The following is a 25,687-nucleotide window of genomic DNA, read 5'->3' as shown; positions in this document are numbered from 1 at the left end:
AAAAATTCAAAAATGAAGAAGATATCAAACAAGCACTGGTTCCATTTTTTGCATCAAAAGATAAAACATTTTTCAAAAATGGGATATACAAATTGCCCTCACGCTGGCAAGAAAGCATTAATAATAATGGCAATTATGTTATTTAATAAAGTTTATTGACGGAAAGAAAAATTTGTATTTTGTTTTATTCCAAAAACGGACAGAACTTTCCGGTAGGCCTCATATGAAGACAGTGATTCGTCATCAGACACAGATGAGGACAAGCTAATGGATGAGAGTTTTGACAGTGATGAGGAGTTGTATGAATTTTATGATGAATAAAATTTGAATTCAATAACTTTATGTAATACTTTTTTTTTTTTTTTTTTCAAATTTCGGGCCCCAAAATTAAGGTGTGTCTTATATATGGGGCATCTTATACATGGTAAGTACTACCATACTCGCTCGTCCTGATCACTTTACAGATGAGGAGACTGAGGGCCAGTGAGGGCCCAGCGCAAGACTGCACAATGGTTTCATTAGCAGTGCCAGGATGGGGTAGGCTACCTCTGCCTCCACTCTGCTAACACACCTGTGTGCAATGTTGAGGGGACGTAGAGGCCCTCCCGACACTCACAAGACCGAAGGCAGAGGAAACTGTGTGAAGCGGGCTTGGCTGGCAGACAGTGGCTAGTGAGTTATCCCAGTCCATCAGCAAGTGAGCTGTCCTTCCAGGGGACGCACTGTCCTGGAGGGCCATAAAGGATCCCACAAGGTTGTAAAGACAAGTCAGGAGTGGAGCTCTGGGATAGCCTCGCCCAAACCCTGAGCCCTGGGGGAAGCCCCGTAAAGAGGAATGCCTTTGCCTGTCCACGGCAGGAGGACAGCCCAACCCCAGCGGCAGCTTCTGTCTGGGCCTGCCTCTCTGTCTTTTGGCTTTTATCTAAAGAAGCCTCTTGTCACGTGAAAGGGAGAAATTTACCTCCCTGGACCCCACAGAACAGATAAGGCCCGTCCCAGAGAGAGATCCCTTCCAGCCCTTGACCGCACTTTCATCTCTTCTCTCGAGGGCCTCAGATTGTTGGACGGTTATGACAGTTGTGTTGTGAAGACTCAGGGTGAGCGCTCAGGGCAGAACCAAACTCCATAACAGACTGTACCACTCTGGGCAGCTCATTTAACCCCATGGGCTCCAATTCCTCTTCAACTATGCAATGGGGTGGCTACCCTGCCCGTTGAGTATTTCAGAAAGTCATGCAATTCTCTCTGAGGCCAGGGACTGAGTACCACACCGGCTCCCCTGGGCTATTATTAGAACAGCCCCTAGGCCCTCGCCATCTCCCTCCTGTCTGGACCTCTCCCATCCATGAGACCAACTGCAGTCAGAGGGAACCTTCTCTCATGAAGATCTAATCTCACCCCACCCTCATCCCCGTGAAGAAACTTGGAAACTCCCCATCACCCCAGGGAGCTAATCCAAACTCCTTATCCCTACTTAGCTGGCTTCCAGGACGGGCCCCTGCTGACGTCCCCCCTTCTTATCCTCTACCATTGCTGCTCCGACTATTCAGCAATTCTTCCAGTTCCTGCGCACACAGTGTTTGCCAAAGTGTGGAAGGGGCTCTCCAGGGGCGGGGAAAGGACTTGAGGAGTTGCTCAAGATGGGATCACAGACCCGGTATTAAACAACCGGGAATCACACTGGGAAACACAGCTAGATTCCCTCTCCATTCTCTTCCCTTCCTTCGGATTGCTTAAAAAAAAAGTCTCTGTTTGGGACTGTGTCCTTAGTGCATCTCTAACACTCGCCAGTCTCCCTCCCTAAAGGGAGAGCGTCAGGTTCCTTCACTGGGTCACATCTATGATCTTACGCTCAAGCCGGTCACCCCACAGTCAAGCTGGTGAGCCTGTGCGCAAGCTGGCCACATTGAGGTTTCAAACCTGGGTCTTCAGCATCCCAGGCCGACACTCTATTCACTGTGCCACTGCCCGGTCGGGTGCAGCTACCATTTCATATGCTACTATATTAAGCGTCAGAAGATGGCAACTGTATCTTAGTTATGTCTGAATCCTTCATAGCTCTTAGAACAATGATGACACAGTAATTGCTGGTAACAAAAATCACGCCTTAATACATGTTGAGTTTATGAATGTTTTTAGACATGGTCGCTATTGGACTTCATTCCAGGAAAACTTTCTTGTAGAAGAGTGGGAAGAGGTCTGGACAGGGGCTGTGACCCTGCCAACCGTGCCTCTCCAAGATCTCGGTGAGGACACATCCCCTGAAGGAGGCTGAGTTTCCATCTCTAGGACTAGAGGTGGAAGTTGGGCAAGGGGCGCGAGTCATCCAAGGAGCACTGATGCTTCTTCTCATCTACATTCCAGGAGTCTCAGAAGCTACAATTCCAAGATCCTTTCTCCCTGCCCACGTCCCATCTCTGTCTAGTCCCGACATGGCTAAGGTGGCTGCCACCCGTATTTGTTTGATAAGGCCCATTCTCAACCTGCGGGGGGAAAGGGTCTAGTCCACTCAAATGACAGCAAGAAGGACTTGCCCCTCCGCTCACAGCCGTGCACTCATACCTGGGCCCCAGCTCGTCCTCGCTCCTCCAGACGAAGTCGCCGAACTTCTCGTAGTGGGAGTTGTAGTGGTGCTGGACGCGGAACAGCATGGAGGCTGAGACCTCCATCAGCATGTTGTAGGCGGTCTGCTGCTCCTTCCCACTTGTGTACCCATTGTACAGATTGTAGATCTTGTCAGCTATCTCTGAGGGGGAAGGAGCGCAGGACAGGTCACTGGACAGGCGGGAACAGTGAGGATGGAAACATGGGAGGCATATTGGTGCAGGAGTTCACGTGCATGGTCTTCGGGGACAGACGGATCTTAATTTCACCTTAATACATCACTAACTAGCTGTGTTCAGTTTTCCTATCAACTGTGATAACAACCTCTATTCTGAGGTGCACTATGGGGACTTAATTTAAAACTGGACGTAAAGAACTTGACACGGGGCTTAGCACAAAGTCAGTGCTCACAACTGCAAGCTTAATTGTTAGCACAAGTTTTGTGCCCATAATTTAATGTAAAATTTCAAACAAGTGCAGAGGCTTAAGTAAACTGTCCTAGGCTCATCTCAACAGTCTCCTTTCCTCTGTCGTGTTTACAACGTATTTCTGCAATAAGGTCTGATGGGTCTCCATTCAAAATCTCTCAAAGAAGCCCTGGCCAGTTGGCTCAGTGGTAGAGCATCAGCCCGGTGTGTGGAAGTCCTGGGTTCAATATCAGCCAGGGCACACAGGAGAGATGCCCATCTGCTTCTCCACCCTTTCCCATTCTCCTTTCTCTCTCTCTCTCTTCCCTTCCTGTAGCCAAGGCTCCATTGGAGCAAAGTTGGCCCAGGCACTGAGGATGGCTCCATGGCTTCCACCTCAGGCACTGGAATGGCTCCAGTTGCAATGGAGTGACGCCCCAGATGGGCAGAGCATCGCCCCCTAGAGGGCATGCCGAGTGGATCCTGGTAGGGTGCATGCAAGAGTCTGTCTCTCTGCCTCCCCACTTCTCACTTCAGAAAAATACAAAAAAAAAAAAAATCTTTCAAAGAAAATCCAGACTCTTCTACTTGCCAATCCAGACCATTCATGCTCCTGCAGCCATTCCTACTAAATTGATGTCACTTAAATTCATCATGGGCTGCTCTCCTGAGTAGAAAGCACATCTTTCCATCTTTGAAGACTCTGATAAATATATATATATATGTCCCCACCCCAAGTCATTGCTAACAACATAGACCTCTAGAAGAATCTGGGGGACTTGGGGTTAGGACGAGAGGAGCATTTACTTTGCATTATTTTCTACTCTGATTTGTCTTTTTCTTATTTTTTTTAATGATGTAAATGTGTCATTTTATAATAGTAATAATACAATTACCAGGAAAACATCTCAAATCCCTTTGTCTTTGAGACTCAGTAGGTCAACATTTCCTCTTGTCTGCCTACACACAGAACATTTGTTATCAAGTCTTTTGTAGACACGTCTCCCCTCTCTCCCTCTGGGACGTGACCTCCTAAAAGGTGGAGACCCTGTCTCTCCTGCATTGCTTATACAAGATCTTTTAGAAAGTACTTGCTCAACTTGGAGTGAACCACCAGGGCTTGAGCTGGCTGGAGCTACTATCATATCTTTCCCAGCCCTGATGTAGACATTGCTTGAGAATAAAGTATATGGTGGGTCTGATTGATTCTACTCTTTTAGGTGTTTTGTCTGATATTTACAACTCCACGGATCAGGAGAAGCAAAAAGGTTTACTCTTGCATGCTAAATCTGACCGACAGTCACTCATTGTAGCTCTATGCTCAGGATTCTGAGACCACACTGAGCTCCATGGGGAAGTGTGCTGTGATCGGCTATTGATGTCTGCACAGGCACAGAATTGAAGTGGTCTTTTAAGCACTGCCAATTTACCAGCTCCGGCACAGACTGAAATGCCGAAAGAGATTGGTTTCTAAGAAGTCTAGGCCAGTGGTTCTCAACCTTTCTAATGCCGTGACCCCACAATATGTTGCGGTGACCCCAAACCAAAAAATAATTTTGGTGGCTACTTCATAACTGTAATTTTGCTACAGTTATGATTTGGAATGTAAATACCTGATATGCATTATGTATTTTCCGATGGCTTTAGGCGACCCCACCGGGATCGCGACCCACAGGTTGAGAACCGCTGGTCTAGGCAAAGAGACTCTGGCCTTCCATCACTCCTTGGTTCTAAATCAAACCACAGACAAACTCCATAAAAGAGGAGCAAGACTGTCCACTGACAAAGATGTTATTGGGCATTCCGGGTTTCTTCTACGGCTCTGGTGAATTCAGTTCTATGTTCCTCCTCCTTCAGTTCCTTTTCTTTCTTCTCCCAATGCCTGTATGCGTGGGGGTGCTTAAGGGGCGGTTGTTAGTGACTGTCAGGTACAAAACTTAGAGGTAGTGTGGGAGTCCCCTGGGAACTAAAGAAACGGGTCACCTACCTTCTGCTTTGTTGTCATCCACCAGTGGACAGGCCGTCCTCAGGGTCACGGTGCTGAGCTCCGAGTGCCTCCCTCGGGTGTCCACAGCATACAGCGTGAACCTGTCGCACAGCAAGGAAACAGCGTTAGGCTGTGACTTCAGACAAGCCCTGGACAATCACTGCAAGGGGGACAACAACTCATGGCTCAGCTGTGGTTGAGAAAACTCAGGCTGCAGGAAAAGTGGCTTAAAAAAAAAAAAAGAAGAAGAAAGAAAAGAACATTATAAAGTATTTACTGAGCACCAACTGACTCCTAGGAACTTGAACTTAAATTCTTCATCTGCCAGTAAGCAAGCCGAGAAGGCAGGGAATTGTCACCTATATTTTGCCCGTGAGGAAGCTGAGGACTCCCAGTTAAGGAAGAACAGTGCAGTCTGAGTCCAGTGCCTGAGAAGTGAACCCCAACGTTATCCTGCACAGCTGGACACACTCACTTCTGCATTATTTCATTCACTTATTTGACAAATACTTACTGAGCATTAACTCGGCACCAGGAGTTATTTTCTGTGCTCAGGTTATAAGGATGAGCAAGAGATTCAACTCCCTACTTGCACGAAGCTAATCAAAAAGTAAATAACATATTACATAATGGTAAATGTGAGAGAGACTATCGCAGGATAAGGTGGAAAAGATGAATGTGGAGGCAGAATGCAGGAGCTTCAGACAGCTGTGTCCATGAAGGCCTTCCTGAGGAGGGAAGGTGTGAGCTGAGAACTGAAGAACGGGAAGGAACTGGCAGATGAGGGGAAGGCCTGGGTGAGGAGCCATCCAGGTGGGGAGAGCAGGAAGTGCAAAGGCCCTGAGGAGAGAAGGATCAATGGGCAGCTGGTGTGGCTGTAGCAAAATGACATGAGGTGGAAGATCAGTGGGGACCATGTGGGTCATGACAGGGAGTCTCAGAGCTCTCCTCATTCCCAGGCACGTCCCCACCTTTCTGTGATGTCACCTAAGACTCCCTGCCGTCCCGGGGGGGAAGTAGACAGAACGTGTGGTATGAAAAGGGAAGAGCCGGGACACTGTGGACCAGGTGGATGCAGGTCCAACCCAGGGCAGGCACAGATTCCTTTCTAGAGCAGGCCCTAACCTCTGGCCTACGGTTTTAAACAAAGTCTAAGGGGCAGGGCAGACGTCCAAGAGGAGATGAGCCTTGAAGGCCAGGAGCGAACTGAGTAGAGGGGTTGAGCATCCGAATGTCATGCTTTTGAGATGCATCGTCCTTCATCTGTCCTCAAGGACAGACGCAGCAGTGTGGCGTGGGAAGAGGGTGCCCTGGGTCCAGTAGAAGAACCTGTGATCCCAGGGGACCACTTTCCTTTCCGCCTTCCCTAATATCTAAACGCACCTCCCAGTATGAAATGGGTGTGCCTAGGCTCTCCTGGTTGCAGCACGGTGAGCCCCGTTTGACTGCACACATTAGGCATTCCGTAAATATGAGGCGGCTGTACAACTTAGTTAATATGTACTAAAACCTTAATACGTGTCAAGCATTTTTACCTGCATTAGCACTCATTCCCCTCAAAGAGTCCTAAAAGATAGTTCCTGTTATTCTGTTTCATTTGAGCTTCACGGAGGGGAAGCAGCTTGTCCAGAACCACACAGCAATTACAGGGACTGGCGGCGGCTCAGGCCCAGGTTTGTCTGTCTCCACAGCCCATGAATTTAAAAACTGTTGGCTACGGTCTTCCGGCCAAGGGTCCATGGATATTGACTCTGCACCACCATGATTTTATTAGGCACACGTGGCTCACCCCAACTAGGAAGGGGCAGTGCCATTTTGTATCTTTTCATAATCACCCTTATTATCTCCATCTTTCAGAAGAGGAAACGGAAAATCAAAAAAGGCTAAGCAATTTGTCCAAAGTCACAGAGTGAGAATGTAAAGAGCTGGCACCTGTACCAGGGTTGGTCTTACTTTAAAACGGCGCCCTTTGCTCTCAGCTGCTGTCACTGCCCCTGTTCAGCCCTCCACTGGCATTGACGGTCTGGACTTGGTAATCTGCAACGGTCAGCATGGATACCGGATGGCCGATGCCCCAAAGGTTGTTTTTACAAAAGACACCGTGAATCAGAACTTCTTGGTACAAGGGTCACAGTAAGCAGAAGCCAGTATCTTTATGGGAAAAGGCCATTTGTGTGTGTGTGTGTGTGTGTCTGTGTGTGTCTGTGTGTGTGTGTGTAGAAATCTTTTTAAATCAGCTCAATGTCTCTCTTAAAGAACTGGGAAAGTACTTACCCCAACCCAAGAATGTGTTTCTAACTCATTGCCTGGTATTAATTCAGTTTCATTGTAATTAAGACAGTTTGGTGGCACCAGCCTGTCTTTCCTTCCCCAGGTGACATAACAAGCAGTAGGAAGTGGACATTCTTGGCGCACAAAGGAATTCATTGACCAATCAGGCCAGGTCTGTGTCTGTGACGCCACCAACCAGGCTGGCAACATTACCATATGTGTCTGCTCCACATCCTTTGCTGCAATGAGGCACTGCTCCCAGGACCATGACAGACCCATGGAGACACCTCCTAGCACTGCAGGGAGGTCAGCACTGAGCCATCTGGCTGCAAACGGGGTGTGGGGAAGGGGTCTAGGAGGAATCAGGTCACCCAGAGCCCTGCTGGCATGCTGTGGGGAGCAGAAGGAGCCTGGTAGCCCCATGGGCATCCATTGAAATCGTGGCTCTGGTCCTCCCCAGCTGTATGACCTTGGGCTAGTTGATTATCCTCTATGCTCCGCACTCTCCCAGTAACATCAGAAACAAGCCCCTCCTTGCAGAATTGTCAGCTCGAATGCAGGGAGCCCAGCAGCACACTGCCTGGGTGTGAGGACAGGCATGGCTGCCTGCTCACAGGTGCTCACAGGGGCTGGGTCACCGACCTCACAGGTGCTCACAGGTGCTCACAGGGGCTCACAGGGGCTCACAGGGGCTGGGTCACCAACCTCACAGGTGCTCACAGGTGCTCACAGGGGCTGGGTCACCGACGTGCATTATTCCAGGGACTCTTCACGCTCTGAGTCGGGTACTGGGAATGTTTCCATTTTACTGATAAGGACATTAGTTCCAAAGATGCCAGACCACTGACCTATTATGTCATGTTAAGTAGCAATGGGGACAGGACTTAGGTGTCTCTGCCTGAACCTAAAGATTATGTTCTTAACCAGGTTGTACCACAGTCCCCCTTATCCATGGGGGCTTGTTCTGTGACCCTCAGTGGATGCTTGACACTGTAGATAGTACCCAACTCTATATCGACAATGTTTTGTCCTCCACAAACACACCTGCCATAAGATCTTTTAGGCAATTGTACTTTATGGCTTCTCCTTGGCATATCTGAATTACCAGCATCACTACTCTTGTGCTTTGGTGACATTATGAAGAAAAATAAGGGTGGCTGAACGCAAGCATTGAGATACCCTGACAGTAGATGTGACAACCGAGACGAATACTAAGTGACCCATCGGCGGGGAGCACCCACAGCGCCAGGCATCTGTGAGAGGCATGCTGTACCCCCTCATACGCCAGTGCGCACGGGTGTCAGATATAAGTGCCGTACAGGTGAGTTAAGTCTGGGAAGGCTCACGGAGGGACTGAAAGCAGATCACACACAAAAAGCTCCAGGATGTTAGAATAAGTGAGTGGCAACACGGAGAGGTAAGGACAGTACTGGGTAACACTGTGTAAGCACTTAAACTGCCCACACAACGCCCCCTCTAGAACATGGCAGAGGCAGGGTCCAGACCCCAGCCTGCGGCTCCCAAAGGGTGCCAACTGCAGCTCTGTCCCTGGCATGTAACCCGGTACTGTGTACGTACACAGTAGGCACTCAGTGAGCGTTTGAGTAAGTGAACAAACTTGAGCATCATCACATCTCCTTTCTCAATTTCAGCGTCTGCATCAACAACACAGGAATGGCCTGACCAGGTGGTGGCGCAGTGGAAAGAGCATTGGACTGGGACACAGAGGACCCAGGTTCGAAACCTCGAGGTCGCTAGGGCTCATCTGGTTTGAGCAAGGCTCACCAGCTTGAGCCCAAGGTCACTGGCTCGAACAAGGGATCACTCGCTCTGCTGTAGCCTCCCACCCCTGGTCAAGGCACATATGAGAAAGCAATCAATGAACGACGAAGGTGCCGCAACAAAGAACTGTTACTTCTCAGCTCTCTCGCTTCCTGTCTGTCCTTATCTGTCCCTCTCTCTGATTCAGTCTCTGTCACAATAACAAAAACAAACAAACAAACAAACAAAAACCACAGGAATGACTGCAGAGAGGTGCACGGCCGCCTCGGAAGCACATGGAGCACACGAGACATGGCTTGTGAGCTGCAGATTGTTATACAGACCGTGTAAGAGCACTTCTCTGTGTACAGTGTGCATTCGGAAAAGGCTTCCTTGGAGTGGAAGAGAAGGGGATGCATTTCAACTGTCGGAAACACAAAAGGCCGTAGTGAACGGAATGAAATATGTGAATGAGCCTCAAAACGTGAGGAGGTGGACATTTCTTTTTTAAATGCTGCTTTCCCATTGGCTACTTAGGTTTCCATGGTGCTACTGCAACACATATCCTCCACCAAGAGGGTCCAGGGTCACCTCTCTGCTTCACCAAGCAGCATGACTCACGGTATCCTGGGAAGGAATACTAGGTTTTCAGGTTACAAAACCTGGGTAGAATCCTTACTTTCCTGGTTACTGGTTGAGCATCCTTTGGGAAGTCACCTCGCCTTCTCTGAGACTCTGTCTCGGCACCTGTCCACCAGGGTGACATTATCCACAGTTCCTGAGCTGGGGATCGGGACTCAGTGATATAATGATCACAGCAGGCCTGGTTCAGTCTTCGCCCCCTGAAAGGTAGCTCCTATTTGTGTTATTAGAGTAACCAAACATGTCAGTGGAGGCCTCAGGACGGAAAAGGCTTCAGGCCACCCTGCCGGTGGGGGCGGAGGAGTGGAGAAAGAGGAAGATGTCAACCTCACAGTCCCGGGTCAAAAGTCACAAGGTCATACGCTTTCTGCCTGTCTCAGCTGTAATTGTAGAACTGTTCCAGGGACACATCTGAAAGCTGTTAGGGGACCAGGCAGGGCCTTGGGGGGGGGAGCTCTTTGTGAGGGGAATAGCATGGCGGCCCCTGACGCGGAGCAGGGAGAGGGAGAGGGAGAGACCGAGAGGCAGACCCGTGTACATGTCCATAGAGCGGAGTGGAAGGGGGAGGGCTACTGAGGAAGGGCACAGTCAGACCTCTGGGTTCCTCCGAGACCAAGGAGGGTGCCAGCGACCTTCTGCCCGGTTCTTCCGTCTGCTTTCTGCCCACTGAGGCAGGCCACTGAAATTTGCACGAGAACTCCTGAGCCATCACCAGACCCCATATCCTCATGCTACAGTGGGGAAACTGAGGCCCCAGAAAAAAACAGAATTGATCAAGGACCCCAGGCAATAAGATCAGAATAAAGACACGGGCTTTCCTGACTCCTCCTTGTGTTTCTTCTGTACACCCCCCCACCTCCCGCTTCTTGTACAGCTGCCAGCTTTGACTCAGCTGCACCACAGGATGCTTTTATTAGAAAAGAGGTGTTCCGAGGAGGAAGTGGGACGGCGTACTCAGGCACCTGGAGTTGCGGGCTCAAATCCTCGCTATTTTTTCCTCTCACCAAATGCTGCCCAAAGTGCTGGAAACCCGAGTCCCCGTCGCAGCCTCCCCACAGACTGTGGGCTGTGAGGTCCCCGGTGCCTGAAGCAACATGGCCTTCGTGTACTGGGATTTCAACGCACGTGGGGAAGTGCCTTGGGATTGACTGTTCGTTGGCAAAGGATTTCTCAGTGTTTCCCCGACACCCTGGGGACTAAGGGCCCTTAGTGCCGCTTCTTGATGTCCATTCACTGAACAGTATTCTACCATTGAGTCGCAAGTGAACTCTGGCCACAGATCTAGCCTTGTTGACCAATCTGCTTCCAACTCTGGTTCACAGTAGGACCGTATCCAGCGGCTAATGAGTCCAGAACTGGATCCTCCCCTCCTCCCCGCTCTTTGCCTTTGCACATGCTATGGACCCTCTGTCTGGATCACTCTTCCCCTCCTCCCCTTTGACCCTCTTCACCTGGCCCTGGAAGCAGCAACCAAACCTCATCTCCTCTGGAAAACCCTTCTCCCGGCAAGAAACCCTGTTACAGTGCCTGTCACGCAGGTAGGTCAGTGCCCACACTCCTCTCTCCTGCCCCCAGGAGTATGTGAGGATCTTCGGGAGCAGAGTATGGCTCTGGCCATCTCTAACCACCTACACCTGGTGCTCAGCTACCTAAACCACGAGGTGCCCACCGAATACTTCCCAGAATGAATGGCAGACTGACTGGACGAGTCCGTCAACTATGAGGAAGTAGTTCTCTTGTCTGAAAATCCATTTTTCCGTCTGTAAAATGAACAAAACGTGAATAGACCCAAGGCTCATGACAGGACAGAAGAACGGAATGGCCCGGCTTTGGGATTAGGCGATTTGGTTTGAACTCCTGGCTCCCGATGCAGTGTGAGGCCTTGCCTCCATTTGCTCGTCTGTAAAATAGGAATCATGATATTAAATCCCACTGGATAGGGTCATTTTGAGAGTAAGTGAAATGTGGTACAGAAGGGTTCACCATGATGCCTGGCATGTGCTCGCACTCCGTGAGAGATCGCCGTGGGTTTTATCCTCAGCAGTATTATTATGATGCGTCGGCCCAGGGCTCTGACCCCACCTCCCCCAGCCACACACACTCCCAGGGTACTTGTCCTAGTAAAGATCAGAGGAGGCTAGGTGGAGAGGAAGCTGTTGTTGGTCCCATCCCAGACCCCCAGACCCCCTCCCAGCAGGGGTGAGAGAATGAAACCGAGAAGTTAATTGGCGGTGAGAGCTGCTCACGGATCTGACAGGGGGTAAGAGCGGGGACAGAGCCCCAGAGGCCCGCATCAGGACCAGGTCCCCGGGAGAGCGGGGGAATGCGTTTGAAGTCTCCGGGCCAACGCCTGCCCTTCCCCAGCCGCCACACGGTTGAGGCATTCTGGGGAGGCCCAAGTCTCCTCGCCGATTTGAAGGGAAACAGATGTTTCCAGGCCAGAAGCCCTGGTCTTGTAAAATGCTAACTTCCCGTTAGTTCGCTGCCCCCTCCCCTCCCCTCCAACAGCCATCGCACCCCCCCCCCCGCCCCTCGCCCCCGCCGCCATTCGCAGCAAAACGTGGCAGCTGCCACGCTGGGTCTGAGCAGCTGGCTGGCTGGGGCTCAGTCTCCCGTCTCCACAGCGAGGACAGGAATCCAGGTCACCCCTCAGGGGCAGGCTGGACCCACTCTTCTAGGGACTGGGCTTTTGCCTCTGGGAGCAATGGTGTCATCCAGATCTTTCTCTGTTGCAGTGTACGGCAAAGAGCATGGGGTCCATGGCAGACTGCTCCAGCTTCGAATCTCGACCCTCTCAACTACCGGGCAAGCAGCCACTCAACCACTGGGCCTTGGTTTCCTCACCTGCAAAGTGGAAGCAACGGTTCCCTCCCATGGGGTGGTGAGAATCAGATCAGCATTCAACCCCCCCCCACCCTTATTTTAGGTTTCTTATGAACAAAACTGAGCATCACCCCTCTTCCCTTTGAACTACCCATGGTGCACAGAACAGTCTGGACCCCGAGCAGGTGTGTCATATCAATTGTTAGCGGCAGAACTCACTAGACTCCCGCAGGCCACGGACGCGGGTTCCTCAGCCAGCTCTGCGCAGGGCGCAGGACAAACATTCCCATTCCATGCGGGGCGTGGCGTGTGGGGTCAGAACAGCCTTCGGGGCTTGCCTACCCAAGTTCAAAAGCTGGTTCTACAACCTACTATCTTTACAACCTTGGGCAAGGTAATTAATCTCTTTGTTCTTCGGTGTTTCTTGTCTTTAAACAATGGATGGAACTATTACCACCTCAAATGGGTAAAGTATTTAAAACCGTACGTGACACATGGTGAATGCTAAGTGAGCGTGCGCCGTTATCCAATGTGTATGTGTGTTTAAATTGTTAATGTCGTCTATACTGGTTTCAAAATGAACTCTTCCCCAAATTCTTCGACATTGCTCCCTTTGAGAGGCAGAGGTCCTATGTCCCTTCACCTTGCCCGTGGCAGGTTCACGAGCCCTCCGATAGAGCACAGCGGAAGAGGCGCTGGGCGGCTGTTGAGCCTGGGTCATAAAGGGCTCTGAGACTTTCACCTCGCTCGCTGAAATATTCTCACTTGCAGCCCTGAGCCTCCATGCAAGACACCTTAGCGTGAGGAAGCCAGGCCGCGTGGAAAAGCTGCTTCCGGGACCTCAGCAGTCGTGGCGTGCAGGCGGTGCCAGCCCAGGTTCCAGACGGAGGAATCAAGGGGCCGTCGGGTCATTTCTCCCCAAGTGGTTCAGTCAACTCCAACTTTTAAAACCTTGAATCTGGGACCCTGGACTTCATGGAGCAAAGACAGTCCGACCTGCTGTGCCCTATTTGAATGTTGGACCCACAGAATCTATCAGCATAATCAAGCGGGTGTTTTTGAGACACTAAAATTTAAGGTCATTCGTTATGTTATCCATAGCAGCAGCCGTAACAACTTCTGAGCATCTAGAGCAGGGGTCCGCAAACTGTGGTGCACAGGCCAAATCCGGTCTGCTGCCTGTTTTTTTTTTTTATAAATAATGTCTGCATAGACCACTGCCACACTCATTCACTTAAAATGTATTTTCTGGGGATGCTTTCACACGAGCGGCAGGGTTGAGTAATTGCAACAGAGATCATATGGCCCCCGAGGCCTAAAATATTTGTTATCTAGACTTCTAGAGAAAAGTCTGTTGACCTTGATCTAGAGTTTTGACAGTTCGTAACATAAAATCATTTGCTTACTTTAGCTCCCTTGATCCCATGGTTAGAAATCAGTCCTGTTGCACACATAGGCTCAGTGGGTTCAGGTGACTCTCCAAGGTCACACAGGTCCAAGGCCAGGATTGCCTGCTGAAGGTCTGAACTCCCGCTTGGGTCCAGGCGCTGAACAAGCCGCGTGGCCTTGGGCGAGTCCCCCCGGGCTCTGCCCTGGGGTTTCCAGCCCATGAAATGAGGGCGCGGGGTGGGACGGGACAGACTGGCTGCTGGAATCCAGATGTGCAAAGTTTACCCCAGCGGGGCGCAGGCCACCAGGCAAAACATCTCTCTTCTCCTTTTGTCCCCGAGTGTCACAGTGAGCCTTGAGAATGGACAGCCAGGGGTTGCGATGGATCCCTGCCCTGCTCCACAGGCAGCCCGCCCACCTCCCCAGCACCAGAAAGGACCATCTCGTCCCCAGCTCAGGCTGACAACCAATCAGGCTCTCTACCAACGTAAATACTGAAGTCCAGTGCCCAGCACAGAGGAAACTGCCGTGGTATGAAGGACTCCAGTTCTGGTTTCTACTTTGAACACAACCCCGTCTGAGGCCTGGTTGGACGACCCTTCCTGGAACAAAGGTGTGAGGCAGTCTGAGGTTGGACTCTAGACACCAGCTCCCCCCACCTGCACCCAACTTCAACTCCTCCAAGTTCACGAGCTAACAGGTAATGGGTTGGGGTGGAGATGGCAGCACAGAGAGCTCAGGACAGGGGGCCAGTCTGAAATCGATGCTGGTGCCAAGCTCGGGCAGAGGCAACAGCAATCTAGAACCAGTGCTAGACATCCACTGCTCTGCCTGCCAAAGTCCCCATCGAAACACAATGGGATATGAGCATTACCCTAAAACTCACAGTGCCAGGAACACCAGGACTCAGAAATGGATGCTGATCGTACTGGCATTTAAAATTAAATAAACATAAACTGCTTTACAATTAAAGCATGCTGAGAATCCTTCCAAGACCTGGCTGAGGAGTGAGCGACTCTCACGGCAGCTCCACTCCAGGTGGGTCTCACGGGGGCATTCGGGGAGCTCACGGCAGAACAGGGAGAGGGCCAAGTGAACACGGAATGGGGGGCAGCGCTGCGAGCACTGCAAGAACCATTTATCACGGCTCCTCCCCAAGTCAGCTTCAGGTGTGGCCCTTCCTCCTTCTTTAAAATACCAGACTGAGCCCTGGACAGGCAGGCCACCTGGACTCCTTGTCAGCTGTAACCCGCAGGGAATGACAACAACCTACAAGAATCTCATGTTTTCCTATTAAAAAAAAATGGTAACAATCTTTACCCCTCCCCACCCTAGAAGGCTCAGAGGAGTAAACATGGCAAGGGATTTTAATATGCAAATACTATGCAAATGACCTGTCGGAGCCCAGCCCCTTACCTGTTAAGTACAACAGGACCCCTCTTGAAAGAAAATCCAGGTTGACACTGGACTTGGCTTCACAGCAGTTCTTGTTCTTCCTTTTCTTCTTCGGTGGCCCTTCCCCTTCTCCTCTTTATTTTCAGGGAATGGGTTACATGGTAACACATAGTGGCACTGACCCTAGCTCTTAGTCGGAGGCTGTTCATCTTTTGATAGGTTTTTTCAGGGTAAAACAGACATAGACTAATTCTATGGTTTCAAGTCCTCATGAAATGTTGGATTATTCTAATTCAATTTATAGTCCTGGGACCTTTAGAGCAACTTCTGGTGTTTTCTTATACCTTTATTGTATACTGAACAGACTCCTTGAAACTCAGTTTTTAAAAAAGCCCAGTAATTTCTTAAGTGACTTAAGTTATAGAAATGTTTTGCATAAAAACATAACTTGGAAATATGTTGAATTAAAAGACCGAGTACAGGGCCCTGGCCGGTTGGCTCAGCGGTAGAGTGTCGGCCTAGCATGTGGAGGACCCGGGTTCGATTCCCGGCCAGGGCACACAGGAGAAGCGCCCATTTGCTTCTCCACCCCTCCGCCACGCTTTCCCTCTCTGTCTCTCTCTTCCCCTCCCGCAGCCAAGGCTCCATTGGAGCAAAGATGGCCCGGGCGCTGGGGATGGCTCTGTGGCCTCTGCCCCAGGCGCTAGAGTGGCTCTGGTCGCAACATGGCGACGCCCAGGATGGGTAGAGCATCACCCCCTGGTGGGCAGAGCGTCGCCCCTGGTGGGCGTGCCGGGTGGATCCCGGTCGGGCGCATGCGGGAGTCTGTCTGACTGTCTCTCCCTGTTTCCAGCTTCAGAAAAATGAAAAAAATAAAAATAAAAAAAAAGACCGAGTACATGATCCGTAGGTTTAATCTTGCTGTTAACAAGCGACATGGCTGCGACCAGCCTGTGTGGTCTCTCTGTGCCTCAGGTGCCCATCAACTACCCCACGGGGATGCTGTGAGGACCAAACGGTCATGCTGGATGCAGAAGTGCCTTAGAGATGCCATTCACCTTTCCCGGGCACTCTCTCGGTATCGGACGCAGTCCTGGGAGCTCTTATACAGGCGTCCCCTGTTCTCTCTACAGCTGCCTAAGGGGGGGGGGGTGTATTATTAAATCCACTTTACAAGGAGGCTAATGAGCCATGGAAATTTGAATTGAATTTCCAAAGATGGCACAGATACAGTTCAGCGAGGCACAGGCATAGGTCTCCTAACTCAAAGTCCAGTGCTGTTTCCAAATAGATAGAATTATTAGGTATTCATGGGTCCCAATGGGGTCTTGAGTCACAGTTCAGAGGAGGCAAGTTCATTAGGAGGATGAACCCTATGTTCCCAGCTTTTGATAAGAAGGCATTCTTAGTGCAGGAACACCATCACCCGTCACCCCTTTTCAACACCAACATTTCCAACAGCTGAAGTCTTTCTCTTCTCACAGGGTGCCTTTGGAGATTGCATTTTGCCAAAGCCAAGTCCAGAGGACAGGCGGCCCAGCAGAGGCCATCAGCTTGGATTGACTCTTGGACGTTAAATTGGGGAACATGACCGGCAGGGTGATTCCTATTTACTTCAAGCTAAGCTCAGTCTCCATCTTTGAGGTGAGCTGAGCTTTTCCAGTGGGTGGAGGAGCGGAGAGTGTGGGGAGTGAGAAAGAACAAGCCCGGCGTTTGAAGTCAGAAGGGCTCAGTTTGTATCCTGTCTGTGTTTCTTATTCCTATCATCTCTGAGAGCCTCAGTTTCCATATCTGTGAACTGAAGTTAACAATACTCGACTCACAAGATCATTGTAAGAAAGAACATGGAAAATACCTGGAACAGTGCTTTGCACAGTAAATGTTATCTTGCTTATCTGGCTTTTTCATGGTACCCAAGTAAGATAAAGTAGGGACAATGCTTTTTGGGCCAAGGCAAGCCTCCTGTAGGGCGTTGTATAAGCAATAAAGCCACTGTATTTCATAAGATCTGGTTGGAGCTGCAGGTCAGCCACTGGATATGTAGGTAAGTCGCACCAAGTGTCTGAGCCTGTCTCTTCATCTGCTACATTCTGACAATACCTGGTGCTTTCAGTAGTAGTATGAGAATAGTGAACACTGCTGGAGATGGGTTTGAACCCTGAGCTGCCTTGGCTTTGTCCTTGATCAACACTATGGCCTTGGGTGAAGTCCTTCTGCACGGACCTTGCTTTCTTTCCCTATAAAACAATGGGCCATCAGATGTCTTTACCAGTGATTCCGCCAAATGTTAACACCAACTAACACCAACCCTTCACAAACCCTGTCAAGAAAAATAAAATTGTATGAAGCCAGTATGACTCTGATACCAAAACCAGACAAAGACACCACAAGGAAAGTCCAATATCTCTTATACATATAGACACAACAAGCTACTAACAAAATCCAATAACATATTTTTTAAAATTATATGCTATGACTAAGTAGTCCCATAAAAGCAAGATTTAGCATATAAAAGTCAAACAGTATAATACATTGTATTAATAGAATAAAAGACAAAAAGTGCATGATCATCTATGTAGACAAAGAAAAGGCTTTCACAAAACCCAACACCCTTTCATGATAAAAAAACATTCAATAAACTATAAATAAATAAAGGAACTTGTCCAAACTTGAAAGGGCACCTGAGGAGAACCCGTAGCTAAAATCACACCTATTGATAAAGGCTGAAGGCTTCCCCCCTGAAAGCTTCCCCCCTAAGATCAGGAATAGCCTAGGATGTCCGTTTTCACTATTTCTCTTCAACATTATACTGACAGTCTAGACAGAGCAATTAAACAAGGAAGAGAAATAAAGTCATCCAGGTAGTAAAGGAAAGTGTAAAACGATCTCTCCTTCCAGATGACATGATCTTGTATATAGAAAAACAATGGAATTCACAAAAATAAGAATTGACAAAAGTTAATTGCATTTCAATGTACTAGCAATCAACCATCAAGAGATAAAATTAAGAAATAATTCCATTTACTATAGCATCAAATGAATGAAACACTTATGAATAAATTTAACAGAAGGAGTTTAAGACACACTAAAAACTACAAAACATCATTGAAGCCTTAACATTGTTAAAATGGAAATAATCTCAAATTAATTTATAGATTCAATACAATCCTTATCAAAATTCTAGCTTCTCGCCCCTCCCCCAGAAATTGACAAGCTACTCCAAAATCATCTTGGAAAAAAAACAAAATTGAAAGACTCACACATCCTGATTTCAAAACTTGCTACAAAATTACCATAATCAATATTGTCTGATATTGATATAGGAATAGATATACCCATCTGCTTCTCCACCCCTCCCCCTCTCCTTCTCTGTTTCTCTCTTCCCCTCCCGCAGCCAAGGCTCCATTGGAGCAAAGTTGGCCCGGGTGCTGAGGATGGCTCCGTGGCCTCTGCCTCAGGTCCTAGAATGGCTCTGGTTGCAACAGAGCGACACCCCAGATGGGTGGAGCATCCCCCTCCCCCCCCCCCCCCCCCCCCCGGTGGACGTGCCAGGTGGATCCCAGTCAGGCGCATGCGGGAGTCTGTCTGACTGCCTCCCCGTTTCCAACTTCAGAAAAAGTACAAAAAAAAAAAAAAAAAAGGATATAAATCAATGGAGTAAAACTGAGATTCCAGAAATAAACTCATACATTTATGAGCAACTGATTTTCACCAAGAGTGCTAAAACAATTCCATGGGGAAAGAACATCTCTTTAAAAATTCTATTCCTAGGTATGCACCCAAGAGAATTGAAAACCTATGTCCATTAGAAAAATCTGTACCCAAATTTTCATAGCTGCTTTATCTTTAATAGCCCCAAACTGGAAAACTACTCAGATGTCATCAACTGATGAATGGATGAAGATATTGTTGTATTTCTATACAATTGAATATTATTCAACCGCGAAAAGGAATAAAGTCCTTATTCACACTACAATGTCACTGAAACTTGAAAACATTATGTTAAGTGAAATAATCCAGACTGAAAAGACCATATATTGTATGATTCCCATTAATATGAAATGTCCACAACCGGTAAATTCCTAGAGACAGGAAGTAGATTAGTGGTTGCCAGGCTGGGAGGCAGCAGGCAATGGTAGTGACTGTTAATGAGTATGGAGTTGCTTTTTCAGATGATTAAAATGTTCTGGAATTAATTGTGATGGTTTCACAGCTTTGTGAATATCCTATAATTCACTGAGTTGTATACTTCAAATAAGTGAATTTCATGGTATGTGAATTAGTTCTAAAATAAATAAATAAATAAATAAATAAGTTTAAAGTTCCATTAAAAAAAAAAACACACAACAATGTCAGTTTAGAAGGATCCTGCTTCCATAATGTAACCATGGCAAGAATTTGGTGCCTGGGTCTCTTACGTCTGTAACTTCCTGAATGCTGAGTTTGAACACCTTCGGCCCCACCCCTTGTCCCATATGTGTTCATGTAAGAAGAAAAGTTTACTTAAAGGAAAAACAGGGGACTCCCAGTGGGTGGTTATGGCTCTGATTCATTTGTAAAGGAAGAAGTCTGAGGACTGCAGCAGAACTGCTCCGAACCTCAGTACGAAGCAGAGCTTAGGGGCACAGTTGTGTGTTTGAATGTCATCTCTGTTACTTATGGGCTGTGTGTCACTGGGTTAAGCACTGTACCTCCTCTGGCCTCAGTTTCCTTGTCAATAAAATAAACAGCGCCACCTGCCTCACAGGGTGGCTAGGATTTCTGAGAGTAGAGAATAGATATGTTTTACCCACATTCTTGACAGATAATAACAGCTCAACCCATGGTGAGAATGACTGTTTCTAATGATCCTCACCTGAATTTTCTATCTCTTTGATAGACAAAAATAAACAACTGTTTCCAATCCAGTGTGGCTTCACTCTGAACCTTTGGCATGTTCCCCACCAGCTGCATGGACAGCTCTCTGCCTGGGTGTTCTCTCTCCAGCTCCTTCCCTCACCTCCTTAAACTCCGAGCCCAGGCTCTCTTCTCAGTCAAGTTCCCTCTGAAATTTCAACTATATCCCACCTGCTACACCTAGAAGTGTATTAGAACACCATGGACCCAGCTCTACTCTTTGTTTTTAATATTTATGATCTTCAAGTATATAATATTCTTATTACATTTTGTTTGTCATTCCCTCTTGAGTGTAAAATTCACAATAACAAAGAGTTATTCTACACTGCTCACAGAAGGTAGGGGATATTTTATCGCTTCCTATTCATTTTGAAACATCCCCTAATTTTTGTGAGCAGTGTATTTTATTTTATTATTATTTTTGTGTGTGTGACAGAAACAGAAAGACAGAGAGAAGGACAGATAAGGACAGACAAATAGGAAGGGAGAGAGATGAGAAGCACCAATTCTTTGTTGTGGCTCCTTAGTCTCCTTGGTTGTTCATTGATTGCTTTTCCATATGTGCCATGACAGGGGGACTGCAGGAGAGCAAGTGACCCCTTGCTCAAGCCAGTGACCTTGGGCTTCAAGCCAGCAACATTTAGGCTCAAGCCAGTGACCATGGAGTCATGTCTATTATCCCATGCTCAAGCCAGTGACCCTGCGCTCAAGCTGGATGAGCCTACACTCAAGCCAGCGACCTCGGGGTTTCAAACCTGGGTCCTCTGTGTCTGACGCTCTATCCACTGTGCCACTGCCTGGTCAGGTGTGAGCAGTATATTTTATTCACAAATAAATCCCTAGTGGCAAAAACCGTGCTGGATCACATGGCAAGTCTTCAATAAATATTGAGTAAACAAAGATAAAGATATAAATACAGATATAAAATGTCCATGTGTCTGCGCATATGTATGTGTATGCATGTGCGTGCGCACGCGTGCGCGCGTGTGTGTGTGTGGGTGGGTGTGTGTGTGTGTGTGGACTATGGGTCTATGGGTAGAATGTAAGTAATAACATGTGCATTGCTTAGGGCAGGGCTGGATTCTTTTTCCCACACTCAGCACGGGACAGCTGGGGATTGGACGAAGTGGAGAAAGAGGAGGAGAAGAAGGATTATGGTTTTCACAGGCTCAAAGACTCAGGGAGGCTCACCCCTCTGTGTCTGTTTCAACAGCTGTGCGCATTTCTAGAAATATATGTGTGCCCACGTGCCTTGCGTGCAGCTATTATTAAAGCAGGTGCAACTCAGCAACCCTATGTACCAGTGGACACTACATGAGAAGAGCTTAAAAGGCAATATAAAAACACAGATCCTGACTCTCAAGGGACTCCTGATTTACTTAACCGACAACATATATCAACCTACCCTTCTCGTGTATACATGTCATCTTTGCCGATCAATGCGCTATATATTATCTTAAGCTTTACAACAAGCTTAAGTTGTAGATCATATTATGTATATTTACGGATCAAGAAACAGAGTCTGAGAGAAAGGAAAGGAGACCCCTGAGTCGCATGGGTAGTCAGTTGCAGAGCGGGTTCAATCACAGAGCCCACCTGACCACACGTCTGCATTCCCTGTATGATACTGTACCCCTGCCATGGATTAACAACACTTCCGTCCTAACTCCAAAGACACTGGAACAGATAAGATGTGTCTACCTGAAGCAACAGTGAACAAGGGAGGACAGGAAGTTGGGCACTGGTAAGACTCCTCAGAGAAGGTGGAAGGGGGTTTGCAAAGTCTTTCCCTAGGTGAGAACTGGGAGCCGTTCCCCTCACCAACTTAGGAAGCCTGAAGTAATCGAGGTCAAGTTAAATGGGACACAGAGTATGACTTCCAGTTCGACCCTCCAATCCAGGCTGTGAGTAACAGGTTAATGATGATGAGAGCACACTGGACTTGGTCTTTGGTATCTCAGCAGGGTTCCCAGCCGAGAGGGGCACTGCGGAGGAGCGGAAAGCCGCTGCCCCAAAAGTAGTCTGGTCAAGTAGCTCATTCAACCTTTGCTTTAAATATGGCTCAGAGAGGCCAGTCAACTTGTCCCAGATCACACAGTAAGTTCAAAGCATATCCAGGATTTGAACCCAGGCCCCTACCTCCAAGGCAGATGCTGTATAGACCCTAAGCACTGTGAGCAGATACACAGGAAGGACTAAGAACAGTACCAGGTAGGATGCCTTTCCCAGAAGGCATGAGCTGTCGATGGGGTCCCTGAGGGTTTCTATACTGGGCACTTCTTGCTCTGTTTTCAATTTCTTCTTCTCCTCTCATTCCTTCGATGCTTGCTTTCTGGGCTACCGTGTCCCCTTCTCTGCTTACCCATATAACTCCACTTACCACTTCTTCCTGCCAGACACTGTGTCTGGTAAGTACGTGGCGGACACTATAGATGCTACAGGCTGGGCCCCTGTTTTCTCAAGGAACTTCCAAGGGCGGTGCCTCCCCAGCCCTCCTGGGGCGTGGTGCACGCTGCAGAGACAGGCTCAGAGGCTGGCCCTTCCTCTGGAAGGACACCTGCCCGAAACACAGTAGGGTACAGGAATCCAAGCCCGGTCTGCCTGCCTCCTCCCCACCACGCTGGCCCTCTTTGCTCCCACCAGCAGGTCTGATCACTGCTGTGAACTCGGGTGACCCCACATAGCCTTTGTCTGATATCTCAGAGCCATGCCTGCCATCCGGCTCCCTTTGCCCCATGAAGATAAGCCTCTCTGGTTGAATGGACACACTGGCCTTTGCAACCTTGAGCTACCAGAGTAAGGGCAACGGGCTGGCTGGGCACAGTTGGAGCATCCGGTCCTGATAAGACCTCGCCACGGCTGGGCAAGCTCTCAGAGACGTAAGACTTTGCGTAAGCAAGAGATTGGAAGAATACATTATTATAATATTTATTTATACTCTTACAAGTATTGACATAAAAGAGAGGCGGGGGAAGGTTCCCCAGGAGAGATAAGACCCAGTGGGACTTTCTGTGCCCGGCTTATAAATATTGGGTTGTTACAGAAATTAAATAAATATTAATAATAAATAATAACAAAACCCGCAAGTGTCCACTGGAAGCAGCTGCAGTGTTAATAGCTAACACACGAGGCCAGTCATGATGGTGGAAACCAAAGAGCAGAGAGGCGAGCAAACACACAAACAAGCAAATGTGAACTCACTTCGCTCTTTGGACCAGATGGACACACATTTAGGGGCTGTGGTTGTGTCTTCCGTGGCAGGGGGGAGGGAGCCGAGTGAGACTGGTGATGGCGAGACAGAGCCATCTTCAAGGGTACCTTTAGTTCCCGCCTGCGTTAGGGGGAAAAAAAGAGTTCGAAGCAAGTGCGGCAGAGTCCTGACACGCATTAATCCTGCAGGGCGGGCGCACGGCGGCTCGTTGCACGGCCTCTGTACTTTCTGCATCTTATTTTCATTTCTGTGATTAAAGCAAACAAATGTGCGCTTCCCTGACACCAATCAATTTACACTTTGCCAAGCTTATTACAAAAGTAACCTTGGAAGAAAGACAAAGCAGGGTTTATTGCCCACATTTTACATTGGGAGAACTTGACGCTGGCAGGGAGGGTGGGGAGGGGGCTCTTTAATCAAGGACAGGCACACAGTGGCAGAGCGGCAGAGCTAGTGCTGCCTCAACCACTTGGCCAAGGCCTCCTTGTGCTGCATTCACCTTGACTCGGGAGACAAAACTGTTCCCTCTTGCAGGAGAACCTCCGGGAGGTTTGGACGGGTCCAAGGACTCAAGCAGGTAGTGCCGAGACACCCCTGCTCCCCAGTTTCTCGGCGGGTCCACCCACCTTCTCATCATTCTGCTCTCCGACATCCTGGGTGCTGCAACCGTTTCCTGAAGCCTGAATATGAGGCTGGGACTTCCAGGCAGTTCCTTACAGCACCCTGGTCCACCTTCACACCGGCCCATTCCCTCTGGGGCCCTCCCCACCTGTGCCTGTTGTGTGAGCTTGGTTGCTGTGTCTGAGTGGGGTTTTCCACCTTTCCACCTTCCTCAGACAGAACATCGACTGTGAGGTGAGGCAGGACAGCACAGTGGTTAGGGATCCGGGGTGATGGCCTCAGAGAGACCCTGATTGGATCCTGCTCTGGGCTCCATCCCCGTGAGCCTCTGTCTCCTCGTCTGCGGAAGGAAGAGAATAAGACTCTGAGGACAACCAGGTTTTGTTTGTCTCCCAGGTTTTGTTTGTCTCCCTGACCTCGCCTTTCTGACTCCCTTCCCTGGAAGCACAGTGCCTGCCTATGTCCACCTGTGAACCATTTCTCCACTTCTCTAAGTGATTCAGTAGGACTGTCCGTCTCATTTCTCCCATCGCAGGAGGGGTGACATCACCCAAGCGAGGCCACCAGAATCCTTTCCTGGGGACTGATGGGGATGGTAGGGGAAAAGGCTGTGTCTCTCTCTTTCTGAGATCGCAGATCACAGGCATGAAAGGTCATCGAAGCCTGCGGCTGCCCAAGTCCACATCCAGCTCCTGCTAAAAGGAAAAGCCACCTCAGAGTGCAGCCAACATGTCGCAACAATGAGCAGGGAGACAGAGAGCAGGGGTACCTAGCGTCTCATCTGAACTCCTGGATTCTGCTGCGGCTGGAGTCAGAATGCTCGATGGACTTTTCATAAGTGGATAAATTCCTTCTCCCCGCCCCCCCCCCAGAAGCAACTATGATTTGAGTTTCTGTCACTTACACCCAAGAGTTCAGATGCACGTAGCCTTCAGAAGAAAATCCTTCAGATAGTTGTTGTTGCAAAGATTAAACAAGATGATGTTGTTTTTATCACACACTTAACATACTATCTGGCACATTTCTAAGTGCTGACGACAGCGTGGGGGAAGTCACTGTTATCGTGAACGGGACTACAGTGGACTCCGGTCCCAGACGGAGCACTGCCCCTTGCTCAGCTCCGCAGCTCAGCCTAGTGACCAGCAAACAAAAGCTCTGCCACCGCCTGGTTATGCGACCCTGGCTACGTCGCTCTCCCCTGGCCCGGAATCAAACTGCCAGGCTGTGGGAAAGACCTATGCTTGTTCGTCTCGGGCTAATTGCTCCTTCCTCTGTCTCTCACTACCTAGGACATGAAGTGATGAACACTATCCCCATTTCTCCCGTACTTGCTGTCATCCCTACTTGCTTGGGAGCTCTCTGGGGGAGAGAAACCACATCTCTTTCTTCTCTGAACCCCACCAGCCTCTCACAGAATAGCGACACCCCTAAAGCATTTCTTGCTGTTTCAGAAACGGATGAGGCCAAATACTCTTCAAAGCTGGAAAGGGACTAGTGAGACTTTTGACAGTTCACATAGGCTTACTTACTTTATAACTCCTAGAGGACCGTTATAGTCCATAGAAGGTCCTTGGAAAATGCTTTCTGGGTGTTGTTGGGCGTGTCTTGCCTTGAGCCAGCCTTCTTTGTGGGGCAAGGGATTGAAGTAGAATCTTACCAATGAGCGTCAGGCAGGATACC

At 48.9% G+C, this 25,687-nt stretch overlaps 1 protein-coding gene across 5 annotated transcripts in view; it reads right to left on the bottom strand.

The window, feature by feature from the left end:
• ASTN2 (astrotactin 2) overlaps positions 1 to 25,687 on the bottom strand; it is an 886,721-nt gene that overhangs the window by 8,440 nt on the left and 852,594 nt on the right. For all 5 annotated transcript variants that reach the window (XM_066256387.1, XM_066256389.1, XM_066256388.1 and 2 more), the window contains 2 exons: positions 4,999 to 5,099; positions 2,563 to 2,746 (listed from right to left, as the gene is read on the bottom strand). In XM_066256387.1, coding sequence (XP_066112484.1) covers positions 2,563 to 2,746; positions 4,999 to 5,099 — 285 coding nt within the window. The remainder of the gene's footprint in view (positions 1 to 2,562; positions 2,747 to 4,998; positions 5,100 to 25,687) is intronic.

Source organism: Saccopteryx bilineata, chromosome 2 (genome assembly GCF_036850765.1).
Source record: "Saccopteryx bilineata isolate mSacBil1 chromosome 2, mSacBil1_pri_phased_curated, whole genome shotgun sequence".
Taxonomy (NCBI): Eukaryota; Metazoa; Chordata; class Mammalia; order Chiroptera; family Emballonuridae; genus Saccopteryx; species Saccopteryx bilineata.
This window is presented reverse-complemented; position numbering and strand designations above follow the sequence as displayed.